Here is a 15,229-nt window from a genome sequence, read left to right as displayed (position 1 = left end):
GAAAAGGGATAGAATCATGGTACAGATAGAATCAAAAGGGAAGAATAATGGGGAGTGGGTGGGATATGCTGATTCTGGTGTGCTTCTTGTGATATTCTGAGATTGCTATGTAATTTATGTTGAACACAAAATATACTTTAATTGCAAATCTGCCCCTTTTGTAATTTTAAAGACAATGTTTTCCACAGTCTCTGGAAAGTCACGGGGCTGTGAATGTTAGGAAAGTGAAGATTGATGCAGGCAAGATTGAGAGAAGTTTGACCTTGAGTATGGAGGAGGGTTTCAAGATGGGAGCCTGCAGTGTGTGATGGGGAAGCGGATAATTAATGCTGACAGCTCTTGGCTGTGGCTGTGTGGTTGTTAGAGTTGATAAAAGCAAAAATAAAACACCCACCATTTGGTTTGAATGGGTGGGGTTTTCAAATGAAATCCCAGAGGGGAAGAGGGAGGTTTAAATCTAACAACAGAAACAAGAGTCAATATTATATTTATGTTAGCTGAAAGAAGAAGAATTGCATTCTGCTGAAACTGCACGATGACTGTAAGATCCTGATAAGAAAACCATGACTGACTTCGACACATTATGCGGCATGCTAACATGAAGATACTGAATCTCTATCTATATAAAGCACTCTAATGTAATCCCTCCAGTGTGCATTGACCTCTACATTACATATATTGATTGTATTCTCAATTTATGTATAAAGATATTTATCTTTACAAGATTCGGTGTCTGTGACTTCCATTTGACCTCTAACAGAGACAGTAATCTCTATAATGTAAAGAACTCCGGATTTTTTGCTTTAATTCAGAGTTTGGTTCTTTGCAGCAAATGTATGATATGATCTGTCATAAATTGCCTGCAGTTGAGGAAGAGGCTATTTGGCCCATTGAGTCTGCACCAACTCTTCTTAAAGCATCCATCCAGATCCCATATTTACCATGGCTAATCTACCTAGCCTGCACACAGCCATTTGGAGTAGTGCACAACTAAATGAAAAAAATCATAGAATCCCCACAGTGTAGAAGCAGGCCATTCAGCCCATCAAGTCCACCCTCCAACAGCATCTCACCCAGACTCTCCCTCCTACCCTATAACCCTGCATTTCCTATGGCTAATCCACGTAACCTGCAAATATTTGGGTGGTGGGAGAAAACTAGAGCACCTGGTGAATACCCATGCAGACATTGGGAGTCATGCAAACTCCACACAGACAGTCACCCAAGGTTGGAAATTGAACCCAGGTCTTTGGCGCTGTGAGGCCACATGCTATTGTGCTACTATGTCCGTGATTTGCAACAAACAAATTTAATAAGAGAATAACTTTGAATTTGGAAACATGTCTATTATAAGATTCTTGGCTTTATTTTGAACTCCCTTCATTTCCATTTTCCTCAGGCCTAAGCTCTGGACTACCTTCACTAATGAAGTGCTTCCCAAACCTTTTCCCACTCTGACCACATTTCAAGACTTGAAACCATTACAGTGCAGAAAGAGGCTCTGGGAGTGGAGTAGGGGACTGGGGATCAGGGTGGTAGGCTTTGGGAATGGCATAGGGAACTATGAGAAGGGAGTAGGAGAAAGTGAGAGAGGATTGCAGGCTGTAGAGTGGAGTAGGGGTGGCATAGGGGACTGGAATCAATGCTCAGTGACACATATGTGTATGATTTATAGCTCTGAAGGCCAGAAAGACTCTTTCATTACTGCATTGTTGGACTGCCACTGCTGAAGGTGTGGAGGACAATCAATGCTGAGACCGTGCTGCATTGTTGGAGGGTCAATGGTGACGATGTGCTACATTATTAGAGGGTCAATCCTCAGGGAATGTTACATTGTTGGAGGGTCAGTGCTAAGGGAGTACTGCATTGTTGGAGTAACAGTGCCGAGACTATGCTGCATTGTTGGAGGGTAAGATGTGAAGGTGTGCTACATTGGCGAAGGGTCAGTGTTGAGGGTGTGCTGCATTATTGGAGGGCGACACAAATGGATAAGGTGGTAAAGAAGGCATATGATATGCTTACAATCAACATTTGGGGGGGCATTGGGTATAGAAGTTGGCAAGCTCTGCTGCAAACATATAAGCCTTTGATCAGGCCACATCCGGAGTTCTGTGTGCAGTTCTGGTTGCCGCACTATATGAAGGATGTGGAGGCTTTGGACACAGTGCAGAAGAGGTTTACCAAGGTGTTGCCTGGATTGGAATGTATTAGCTAAACGGAGAGGTTGGACAAGCTTGGATTGTTTTCTCTAGTGTGTCAGTGACTGAGGGGCAAATGGTAGAAGTATATAAAATTATGAAAGACATAGATAGGGTGGATAGTTGGAGACGTTTTCCCAGGGTGAAAATATCAAATCAAAAAATATACTAGGGAACAAAGTTTTAGTGTGAGAGGTGAAAAGTTTGAAGGAGACTTGCAAGGAAAGACTTTTTACACAGAGGTCGTATGATCCTGCAACATGCTGCCAGAGGAGGAGGTGGTAGAAGCAGATATGATAGCAAAGTTTAGGAGATATTTAGACAGACACATGAACAGGCAGAGAATGGATGGATATGGACCATGTGCAGGCAGATGGGATTACTTAAGAATAGCATCCTGATTGGCACAAGTTTTGTGGGTTGAATGGCCTGTTCCTGTGATATGCCATTCTGTGTTCTGTGTTCTATGTTCTGCGTCTGTGTTGAGGGTGTACCATGTTGGTGTGGGGTTAGTGGTGAGGGTCTGTTGTGTTGTTTGTATGCTGTATTGTTGAAGGGTCTGCATTGCTTGTGTGATGCATTGTTGAAAGATTTGTATTGTGCATGTTCTGTATTGTTGCAGAATCAGATTTGAGGATGTACTGCATTGTTGAAGAGTCAGTACTGTGGGTGTAAGTCATTTTTCAAGGGTTATTGTTGGAGAAATAAGGTACTTTATTTGATGATCAACTGCAATCATAGCGAATGTGGAGCAGGCTCATGGGCCATGACAGATCTTGGAATTTTAATTCTATAAATATCTGGAGTTAAGAGTCTAATACCGACTACAAATCCATTGTCGATTATCAGGAAAAATCCATCTGGTTCAGTAATGCCCTTTAGGAACGGAAACTGCCATCCTTACCTGGTCTGGCCTGCATGTGACTTCAGACCCAGAGCAATGTGGTGGACTCTGAACTATCTTCTGGGCAGTTAGGAAGGGACAGTGAATGCTAGTCTAGCCAGCAATACCCTCATTCCATAAATGAAGAAAGAAAACTAAATGGCCTACTCCTGCTCCTATATTCTATGTTTCTTGGTTTCTCTTACTGACAGTGTGTTGCACTGTTGGACAGTCAGTGCTGAGGATCTGTTGCATTGTTAGAAATACTGTTAGTTGGATGAGATATTAAATATGAGGTAATTATGTATGCTTAGATAGATAGGAACATAGAACATAGAAAAGTACAGCACAGTACAGTCCCTTCGGCCCGCGATGTTGTGCCGTCGAATAATCCTAATCCAAAAATAAAATAACCTAACCTACATTCCCCTCAATTCACTGCTGTCCATGTGCATGTCCAGCAGTCGCTTAAATGTCGCTAATGACTCCGCTTCCACGACTACCACTGGGAAACTATTCCATGTGCTGACAACTTTCTGGGTGAAGAACCTCCCTCTGACGTCTCCTCTATACCTTCCACCTAACACCTTAAAACTATGACCCCTCATGGCAGTTAGTCCTGCCCTGGGGAAAAGTCTCTAGCTATCGACTTTATCCATGCCTCTCATTACCTTGTACACCTTGATCAGGTCACCTCTCTTCCTCCTTCTCTCCAGAGAGAAAAGTCCGAGCTGAGTCAACCTCTCCTCGTGAGGCAAGCCCTCCAGTCCAGGCAGTGTCCTGGTAAACCTCCTTTGCACCCGCTCCAAAGCCTCCATATCTTTCCTATAACAGGGCAACCAGAACTGGACACAATATTCCAAGTGTGGTCTCACCAGGGTTTAGTAGAGCTACAGCATAACCTCGCGTCTCTTAAACTTGATCCCCCTGTTAATAAAAGCCAAAACACAATATGCATTCTCAACAACCTTATCCACCTGGGTGGCAACTTTGAGGGAGCTATGCACTTGAACACCAAGATCCAGCTGTTCCTCCACACTGCCGAGAATCCTGCCTTTCATCCTATATTCAGCATTTAAGTTCGACTTTCGAAAATGCATCACTTCACGTTTATCCAGGTTGCACTCCATCTGCCATTTCTCAGCACAGCTCTGCATTGTGTCAATGTCTCGCTGAAGCCTGCAATAGCCCTCGATACTATCAACAGCACCTCCAACCTTTGTGTCATCAGCAAACATACTAACCGACCCTTCAACCTCCAGATGCTGCTTGGCCTGCTGTGCTCATCCAGCTCCACACTTTGTTATCTTGGATTCTCCAGCATCTGCAGTTCCCATTGTCTCCTCATCCAAGTCATTTATAAAAGCTACAAAGAGCAGAGGCCCAAGAACAGAGCCCTGCGGGACACCACTCAGCACCGACCTCCAGGCAGAATATTTACCATCTACAACCACTCTCTGCCTCCTGTCAGCCAACCAGTTCTGAATCCATACAGCCAAATCACCCTGTATCCCATTCCTCCTGACTTTATGAATGAGCCTGCCATGGGGAAACTTATCAAATGCCTTGCTGAAGTCCATGTACACCACATCCACTGCTCGACCCTCGTCAACCTGTCTCATGACTTCCTCAAAGAACTCAATAAGATTTGTAAGGCATGACCTTCCCCTCACAAAGCCATGCTGACTCCCTTTAATCACGCTATGCTTTTCCAAATAGTCATAAATCCTATCCCTCAGAATTCTTTCCAAAACCTTGCTGACCACAGACATAAGACTGACTGGTCTATAATTTCCAGGGATTTTCCTATTCCCTTTCTTGAAAAGAGGAACAACATTTGCCTCCCTCCAATCTTCCGGTACGACTCCCGTGGAGAGTGAGGAAGCAAAAATCCTCGGCAACGGCTTAGCAACCTCCTTTCTCGCTTCCCAGAGCAACCTAGGATAAATCTGGTCTGGCCCTGGGGACTTATCAATCTTAATGTTTGCCGAAATTTCCAGCACATCAACTTCCTCAATCTTGATCTGTTCAAGGCTGTTTTCCTGCTCCTCAAAGTTCTCATTCACAACAATGTCCCTTTCCTTAGTTAAAACCGAAGCAAAAAACTCATTTAGGGCTTCCCCTACCTGCTCAGACTCCACACATAAATTCCCTACACTACCCCTGATCACCCCTACCTTCTCCCTGATCATTCTCTTATTCCTCACGTATGAGTAAAATGCCTTCGGGTTCTCCCTAATCCTTCCTGCCAAGCCTTTTTCGTGCACCCTCCTGGCCCTCCTCAGTCCACTTTTGAGCTCCTTCCGAGCAAGCCTGTAATCCTCTAAAGCCGTGCTAGACCCTTGCTTCCTCCACCTTACGTACGCTGCCTTTTTCTTTTTGACAAGAAGCACCTCTGTACCCGTCATCCAGGGCTCCTTAATCTTACTCCTTCTTACCTGTCTCAGAGGAACAAATTTATACATCACTCGCAACAACTGCTCCTTAAACAGCCTCCACATGTCTGCTGTGCCCTTTCTGTGGAACAATTGCTCCCAATCTGTACTTCCCAACTCCTGTCTGATAGCGTCATAGTTTCCTTTTCCCCAGTTAAATAGCTTCCCCTGGTAACTGCTCCTTTCCCTTTCCATGGCTATGGTAAATGTGAAGCTGTTGTGGTCACTGTTGCCAAAGTGTTCTCCCACCTCGAGATCTGACACCTGTCCTGGCTCATTGCCGAGCACCAAATCCAAAATGGCCTCCCACCTCGTCGGCCTGTCCACATACTGAGTCAGGAAACCCTCCTGAACACACCTGACGAAAATGGCTCCATCCAAACCATCTGCACTAAGGAGGTTCCAATCTATATTGGGAAAGTTGAAGTCACCCATAACAACAACCCTGCTACGTTTGCACTTTTCAACAATCTGCCGGCCTATGAGTTCTTCGATCTCCCTACTGCTATTTGGGGGTCTGTAGAAAACCCCCAGTGAGGTGACTGCTCCCTTGCTGTTCCTAACTTCCACCCATACTGACTCAGTCGATAAACCTTCCTCGGCCAGCTCAGCCCATACCACCTCAGTAGACGAGTCCTCATCAAAAGTTCTTTCAGCCACCGTTATACTGTCCTTGACCAACAAAGCCACACCTCCCCCTCTTTTACCACCTTCCCTGACCTTAATGAAAGACCTAAACCCTGGAACCTGCAACATCCATTCCTGACCCTGCTCTATCCATGTGTCCAAAATGGCCACAACATCGAAGTCCCAGGTACCTATCCATGCTGTGAGTTCACCTACCTTATTCCGGATACTCCTGGTGTTAAAGTAGACACACTTCAATCCAGCTTGCTGTCTGCCAGCACACTCGTGTGACAGTGGGGTCCTGACCATGTCCTCCCTACACTCATCCTCCTGTGTACTGGAACTACACCTCAGTTCCCCATCCCGCTTCTGAGCTAGTTTAAATCCAACCGAATAGCACTAGTAAATTTCCCACCCAGGATATTAGTACCCCCCTGGTTCAAGTGGAGACTGTCCTGTTTGAGGAGGCCCCACCTTCCCCAGAATGAGCCGCAATTGTCCATGTACCTGAAGCCCTCCCTCCTGCACCATCCCTGCAGCCACGTGTTCAGCTGAAATCTCTCCCTTTCTCTAAAGCCTCCATGAAATTATTTTGAAGAGGTAAAGGGGAGTTGTCTCAGTTATCCTGCAAATGTTTGTTGCTCAATCAAAATCAAGCAGCCTACATGTATTAGTTCCCCATTCACCATCTTCAACATTCACTCTCTCCGCCTCCGCCATCGACGATTAGTAGCAGCTGTGTGTATCACCTACAAATGATGCACTGCAGAAACTCCCCAGTGCTCCTTTGACAGCACTTTTCAAACCCATCTAGTGGGACAAGGGCAGCAGAAACATGGGGACACTACTACCTGCAAGTTCCCCTCCAAACCAGTGCTCGGTCTGACTTGGAACTATACTTCCATTCAATCAGGGTTTTGGGGCCAAAATCCTCAAATTTTTCCCAAAACGATTGTGGGTCCATTTGCACCCCGTTGACTGCAGTGGTTCATGAAGTCAGCTCACCACCACCTTCTCAAGGGGCAATTAAGAATGGGCAATAAATGTTGCTCAGCCAGAGGCCTGTGATGTGAATGAATAGCAAAAAAAAATCACAAAAACAAATGAACTAATCATTGCTGCTTATGAGATGTTGTGCATTTTGCTTGCTGTGTTTCTTAATTTATAACAGTGACTACAGTTCATAAAGAGGCTTGTTCGATATAAAATACATTGAGATGACTGGTAGTTGTGAAAAGAGATGTATAAATGCAAGATTTTCTTCTTTTCTTTCCTCAGTAAAGTAACATGTAGGGAATCAGGTTTTGGTGTTTTAGTTGAAGAAGAACTCAGCCCCCAACCTATACCCAGCATGGTTCAGATTACATCATCATAGCATTAGAAATAGTCTGGGCCTGAGTTGTATATGGCCTAATCTCACAAATGGATTGAATACTGTTCAAACAGCAACTTAACAGTGGGCAACTTGTGCAACAGTAGTGTCTAAGGAGCCTTTCATTCAAGTCCCACGTGCTCCAAAGATGTATATTAACATCTCTGATAGAAAATACCTACAACAAAGAAACACGAACTCATTTGTCACCACAGATAACACAGTATAGAGCTGTAGAAACACAGCAGGACAGGCAGCCTCAGAGGAGCAGGAAAGGTGACGTTTCATGTTGGGACCTTTCTTCAGGAATTTGTAACCAGTAGCTGTAAAGGTTCGGCTGGTGAACAGATAGGATTTGTGGCACAGAAAATAGCCTTTGAGCCCAACTAAGTTAGATATTTTCCAATCAAGTTGTTTTCAACAATGTTATTACACAACTCTGGAGCTGGTAGAACTTGAACCTAGGTCTCCTGACTCAGGGGTAAGGACAGTACCATTGAACCACAAGTCCGGACTCAACTGATCAATGCTGGTGATTATCCTCTGTACAAATCTCCATTGAACTTTTCTTTAAATCTAACTTAATTCACATGTATTTCTATTTATTTATGCCTTACATGTTCATCTAACTTCCCCATCTTAGTAGCTATGCTGTTCATCTCAGTGATGACACATTAGCATATTCAATATTCTGACCAGTCTTTCCATGAAGACATTTCTTCTGAATTCATGTTGGGTTTATTGACGACTATCCTGTTTATGACCCTGAAGTCTTATCTCCCCCACATGTTATTAGAGTCATAGAAATTGATACAGCATGGAAGGAGTCTATTCAACCTATGCTGACTCTCTGAATGAGAAATTCTCTTTATGCCTTTCCCCGTAGCCCTGCACATTCTTCCTTTACATATATGACCCTGATCCCTTCTCAAAAGCCTTGACTGAACCAGCTTTCACAATGCTATCAGGCACTTGGGCTCAGTGGTTAGCACTGCTGTCTCACAGCACCAGGGACCTGGGTTCAATTCCATCCTTGGACAGCTGCCTGTGCGGAATCTGCGTATTCTCTCCAAGACTGCGTGGGTTTTCTCGGGTGCTCTGGTTTCCTCCCACTGTCCAAAGATGTGCAGGTTAGTGGACTGGCCATGCTAAATTGCCCATAGTGTTCAGGGATGTGTAGCTTATATGGGTTATGGGGGATGGCTGGGATGCTACAAGTGCCAGTGTGGACTTGTTGGGCCAAAGAGCCTGTTTCCACACTGTAGGGATTCTATGATTCAGATGCTATGGCCAATCTTCCTGTTCTGCTACTAATTCCAGAAGAAGGCTGAAGTATCCTTGACAATATTTCCTCTCAGCCATTCCTTAGAACATGCAGTGGTTCTTCCTCAGAAGCTACAACACAGCTGTCACCACCTCTTTTCTAGCCAAGGCAAGTTTAGTGGGAGATTCCACCTCTTTTCTCATTCTTCATCCCAAAATGAATCACTTTGTGTCCCTTTATGTTGAATTTCATCCGCCACTTCCTTCCAAAGCTCTTCATAATTTTATAGATCATCCTTAATCTTCTCTGATCTAGGCAAGTGTGTCCCCTCCTGCCTGCTGTTTCCTGCTAGAGTGAATATCTCTATTCTGATAACATACTTATTTAACTTTGCTCCTCGTCTAATGGCTTGATATTCTTTATTGTCAGTTGGTCTAGTCTAAGTAGTCAACAATGTGCTGATTATGGGACGTGTGTTTATTCATATGAAATCTTTGTGTTTCTTCACATTGGTCTAACTGTGTTTCTCTCTCTCTCTCTCTTCACAGTCTCTGGAAAGCACCCGTCGAATGCTGCAACTGGTGGAGGAGGTATGAGGCCAGCAATAATTTCATTTATTTTCTATGCTGGTGGATTTCCGATAAAATCACAGCCATGTTTCTAGAGATTCTGTCAGTAATACATGCTGTGCAGTCCAAAGAGTGTCTTAAATTAGATTAAAGATGATTTGAGCAAGCAGGAGCTCCTTTGTCATTGGTCGCTGCTGGCAGTCTAACTCGCATCTGTCAGCCAAGTATCACATTCAACAGAGTGACCAATCATTAGTTTACGTAATGATTGGATTGAGTAACGATTCTACCTGATTTAGCTGATGCGACAAGGATGCCAATGACACAGTGATCCTGTGCTTTAAGCCACTGACACTAGCTATATGTCTGCACTAAGAGAGCTCTGCAGCTCTGATAATCAATACCACTTGCATCCACTTGCTGTGTTAGCCATTACCAGCCAAGGCATCTAAAGTAACCTGGAATTCCGTCTGTAAGGGCATTGTGGGTCTATTTACGGAACATGGACTGCAGCAGTTCAAGAGGGCAATTTGCCACCACATTCTCAAGGGCAACCAGGGATGGACAATAAAAGCTGGCCCAGCCAGCAAAGCCCATGTCCCACAAGTGAATAATAAAAAATTAAAGGATTACCCTCGCTTCATGACAATCATTTTTTGATCCCCTTCTTATGCATTTGCCTGTTTCCAAAGCTGAACATGAGGAGCTCTTGTGTTTTCTTATTCTTTCTGAGCTTTGATACTCAGTCTGTAGCTTCTGTCTCACCTCAATCTGCCCTGTCCTCATCAGGCTCATCTGCTCTGAAAGAACTGCCTCCTGCTGCAACTTCTAGCACTCAGTGACGTTGCTCCAAGACCCACAGGCTAATGTGGTGAAGACCCTTTTACACCAAGATACAGCTGACTGCAGACAGGCCTGTCCTTCCTGATTGACTGTATTCTCATTGTCTAAAGAAGCTGAACTTGCAGGAAACAACAGGCCAGTAGACGAAGGAAAATTAGGGATATGAGTCAGCTTTTATCTTGTAAATAGGGAAGTCATAGCCACTCATTTTGATACCAAGCAATAGTGGAGTTTAGTGTACCCAGCTTCTTGATACAAACTGAAAGGTGGCAGCATGAAAATTACCCCCTGAGTCTGAATTACTAAACACGCACAGCAAAATGAATGGCAATTGTGTTTTTCATTATTTGTGATACCCATGTAAAGCAACCCAATTTAAAATTGCTGGATGCTTAAACTGCATTAAATGAACCAATTCATGACTGAATGGCAACTTTCAAATGGTTATCCTGCTTTCTTGTCACAGACTGACATTGAGCTGCTACATTTTCCCATTCTGAAGGCACCAGAGGCATGGTACTTGATCTTATTGGTGTTGGAAAAGGTTGTTTTGACTGACTGTCAACATGAATTTGACTGACAGAGTCAAATGTTTAAGTGTTATATGACAGCTAGCTGAAGTGTGAAGCATTTGAAATGCATTGTATCCATCCACCCTATCCCTTCAGCAAATTTGCTAGATGTGGTTTTATCCCTTGCTCCACCGGAGTTATGCATTGGTGAAGGTTTAGGAGGAGCCAAGCCCATATAACATCCCTTAGGCCTGTCCAATTCAAGCTGGTCTCAGCTGATTTTTACCGACATTGCCATCGTTGAGGCTCCCATAACATAGGGCCAGGAACCTACCAACCTTGGGAAGACACAGCTGAACAAAGACACCAGAGAGACATAATCTTCAAGTTGTGGGAAGTCCTGCACTGTCTGAAGCTGATTGAGTGCAGGAGAAACAAACTGGCTTGGAAAGTCCAGATCGCTTGTTCCTGTTCTGGGCCTCTAGCGCATTCACCTCCCCACCTACCGCTCCTAAACACACCACTTCCATCTTCACCAGTTCTCCTACCCACACATTTCACCACTGTGCCCTATTCTCCTGTCACAATATCTGCCCCTCCACTCCCCATCCTGTCCTTCTCCTGTTCCCTCATATACCTCTTCTTCCCTAACATCTGGCTCCACGTCAGCTCCTGCCCTACCCCCTACAATCTCCTCCTCCTTGACCTCCTCCTCATCCCTTCCTCCCCTACTCCATCTCCTGTCCTAGATATAAACATCCAGATAATCAATGTTCCATGTTGGTTGAGGGTTAAATATTGGGCAGGACTAAACTCCCGTGCTCAGCTTTGAACCTGTGGCCTGGTATCTTTTAACCTCAAAGGGCTGAAGAGATTCTGGCTGTAATCAGTCCTCTGCAGGTTGACGCAGACAACAGAGCCGCATTCCCCAGCACCACGCCAGATAATCGACCCAACAGTGCAGCATTCCCCAGCACCACGCTCGATAAACCACCCACCAGTGCGGCATTCCCCAGCACCACGCCGGATAATCCACCCGGCAGTGCGGCATTCCCCAGCACCATGCCGGATAATCCACCCAGCAGTGCGGCATTCCCCAGCACCACGCCTGATAATCCTCCCGGCAGTGCGGCATTCCCCAGCACCACGCCGGATAATCGACCCGACAGTGCAGCATTCCCCAGCACCACACTCGATAAACCACCCACCAGTGCGGCATTCCCCAGCACCACCCCGGATAATCCTCCTGGCAGTGCGGCATTCCCCAGCACCACGCCTGATAATCCTCCCGGCAGTGCGGCATTCCCCAGCACCACCCTGGATAATCCACCCGGCAGTGTGGCATTCCGCAGCACCACCCCGGATAATTCACCCGGCAGTGTGGCATTCCCCAGCACCACCCCGGATAATCCACCTGGCAGTGCAGCATTCTACAGCACCGTGCCGGATAATCCAGCCGGCAGTGCGGCATTCCCCAGCACCACTCCGGATAATCCACCTGGCAGTGCGGCATTCTACAGCACTGTGCCTGATAATCTACCTGGCAGTGCAGTATTCCTCAGCACCACCCTGGATAATCGACCCGGCAGTGCGGCACTCCCCAGCACAGCGCCGGATAATCCACCCAGCAGTGCAGCATTCTACAGCACTGCGCCTGATAATCCACCTGGCAGTGCAGCATTCCCCAGCGCCACCCCGGATAAGCGACCTGGCAGTGTGGCATTCCCCAGCACCACCCCAGATAATCCACCTGGCAATGCGGCATTCTACAGCACCGCGCCTGATAATCTACCCCGCAGTGCAGTATTCCTCAGCACCACACTGGGTGACTGGTCCATGGTGTGGTGTTGCAGAGCACTGGCCTGGGTGCTTCAGTGCGGCTTGTGTTTGAGTTTCCAGAGTTTAAACCCACAACCTTTAATGTCACAGACAAGACTGGTCCCGAGTGAACCAGGCACGTGTAACATTCTGCATTTGCCATATCTCAGGTTTTTTTTCTACTTAAGATGTGATTCATTGACATAGACACTAGGAACGAGAGTAGGCCATTCGTGCCTTAGAGGTTGCTCCACCATTCAATATAATCATGGCTGATCATCCGTCTCAAGGCCAGTTTCCTGCTTTCTCTCAATACGCAATGATGCCTTTAATATTTAAAAATGATCAATCTTTGTCTAACCCTATTAATGCTTTCTAAATGCATTAACGTCAGCAGTTATTCGCCATCCCTAATTGCCTTTGAACTGACTGACTGGCTTAGCCATTTCAGAAGGCAGTTAAGTTGACCATGTTGCTGTAGGTTTAGATCACATGTAAGCCAGACTAGGTAAGGTTTGTAAATTTCCTTCCCTAAAGGATATTAGCAAACCAGATGAATCTTTTTAATGATAATTGACAATGTTTGCATTTTTATTAGACTAGCTTCTAATTCCAGATGTTTTAATTGAATTAAAATTTCACCGTCTGCTACAGTGGGATTTGAAATGATGCACCCAAAACATTGTGTTCATCCACCTTCACGCTGTGTTATCTCAGGTTCTCCAGCATCGACAGTTCCCACTATTTCTACCCAAAACATTAACCTGATTCTAGATTGCTAGTTTAGTGACAATGTTGCCTGTGATTGGGGGTAGGAACTCCTTACGGTCTAATGTTAGCGTGACAATTTTATTAGTAACCAGCTTCTGGGGATCAAACCCAGGTTTCTCCAGGCTTCCCCACAATATATGAAAGCACCACAGGTCACTGTCCCACTTTCATTCGACAAAGGGCCCAACAACTGTGCAGAACGTGATAAAGATGAAACACCCTCATTTATTAGTATAATGGGAACTGCAGATGCTGGAGAATCCAAGATAACAAAGTGTGAAGGTGGATGAACACAGCAGGCCCAGCAGCATCTCAGGAGCGCCCTGAGATGCTGCTTGGCCTGCTGTGTTCATCCAGCTTCACACTTTGTTACCTTGGACCCTCATTTATTAAATTGGTATTCCATCGGACCTGTACAGTTGTCATCCAGTTTTTGAACTACTAAAAATAAGTGTTTTATGATAATCAAGACTAGCAAATTGTCATTGACGCATGGACTCTGTCTAACGAGTAATGGGTATATGTCCAGGTTAATGCACTTGCAAGCAGCATCTGCTGTGTGCGCACTTTTATTAATTGTAAAATGTAGCAATTCAATCAGGAAACCTTTCCCCAGCCTGTCTGCAATGGGAGGATTGCTAGCCTGAAATCTTCTGCCAAGCAGGAAGATTTACTGTGTAGGATAAATTTATCGGTGAGTGCATAGTCACCTTCATCATCCAAAGTCTGCAGTCTGTGTGCTGTGGAGGAATCATTCACAGCATACAGATTGTCAGAGAGAGAAAGCAGGACAAATATAAACCCAGAATTATGTAAAATGGACCCCATTGTTGAGATCATCTGGGAAATGGAATTAAACTAAATTAATTTACATTAAAAGATTATATTAAATGGGCCTAGAATAGATAAGTACTTGATGGCTGATGCAGACACAATGGGCTGAAGGGCCTCTTTCCATACTGTAATACTCTGTTACACTATGTCTCAGCTATGTGTGACATAATTAACTAAAGCACTGTTTTAACATTTGGTAGACTAGCAAAATGTGGCAGTTGCAACAAGGGTGGTATTCTCCACTAACAGGATGTTACTATCGAGCTAAAAATGATATTTTGTCTAACACTCAAGTTTGTAATGTCATCTGTGAATTTCAATGTCCATTTTCTGCCAGATATGTGGGCATTACATCCCAAGGAACAGCAGATCATATCAAACAGCATATGACTTTGGCTGTTCATAGCAGGCAGAGTGCTTGACCATACACAAGGCTATGCTTGAAAAACACACATTGTCCAACATTAAAGTGATTCTGTGATTGTGCAGAACTTGCTGAATAACCCAGATTGTGCCAAAAAGACATTAACAACCAATTTAAAATTGTTAATCGGTCTTGGGGTATGGCCTGCTAAAAACTACATAACTACGAAGAGAGAGCTAAATCCTCTGCAGGCAAAAGGAATTTGTGTAGGTATTGCACTTTTACCATTAAACTAAAGCTTGGGGGATAAACAGGAGGTTGCAAGAACACAGGTAGCATCTGGAGGAAAGGAGAAGTCAATATTTCAGGTGTACCCCTCTTCAGGACTGGATATGCATAGGGAACTGCAGATAAAGAGGGTTGGGTGAGGGGATGTATGGAATGGTGGTGATAGGTGGACACTGGTAGTAGGTACGACCTGGTTGGTAATTGGGAGGGATGAATCTGGTTGGTAGCCAGAAGGGAGGGGCATAGGTGGAATGGAAGGGAGGAGGCGGAGCTGGAAAGGGAGTTGGGGGACGAGTGGGAAGGTTATTTGAAATTAAGGAACTCAATGTCAAATCCTCCAGACTGTAAAGTGCCTAGGCGTTGTTCCTCAAATTTGTGTTCTGATACACTGCGACACTGGAGGAGGCTGAGGACAGACATGTCGGCGGGGGGGTAATTGAAATGGGCGGTG

General features: G+C 45.0%; 1 protein-coding gene across 2 annotated transcripts in view; it reads left to right on the top strand.

Annotated features, from left to right (window-relative positions):
• The window catches only part of LOC125447794 (synaptosomal-associated protein 25), a 196,502-nt gene that overhangs the window by 97,800 nt on the left and 83,473 nt on the right, over positions 1-15,229 (top strand). For both annotated transcript variants that reach the window (XM_048522519.2, XM_048522518.2), the window contains exon 3: positions 9,328-9,369. In XM_048522519.2, the coding sequence (XP_048378476.1) occupies positions 9,328-9,369 (42 nt within the window). The remainder of the gene's footprint in view (positions 1-9,327; positions 9,370-15,229) is intronic.

The sequence above is a fragment of the Stegostoma tigrinum genome, chromosome 39 (genome assembly GCF_030684315.1).
Source record: "Stegostoma tigrinum isolate sSteTig4 chromosome 39, sSteTig4.hap1, whole genome shotgun sequence".
Taxonomy (NCBI): domain Eukaryota; kingdom Metazoa; phylum Chordata; class Chondrichthyes; order Orectolobiformes; family Stegostomatidae; genus Stegostoma; species Stegostoma tigrinum.
Note: the sequence above shows the minus strand (reverse complement) of the source record. Positions and strands in the feature narration are given on the sequence as shown.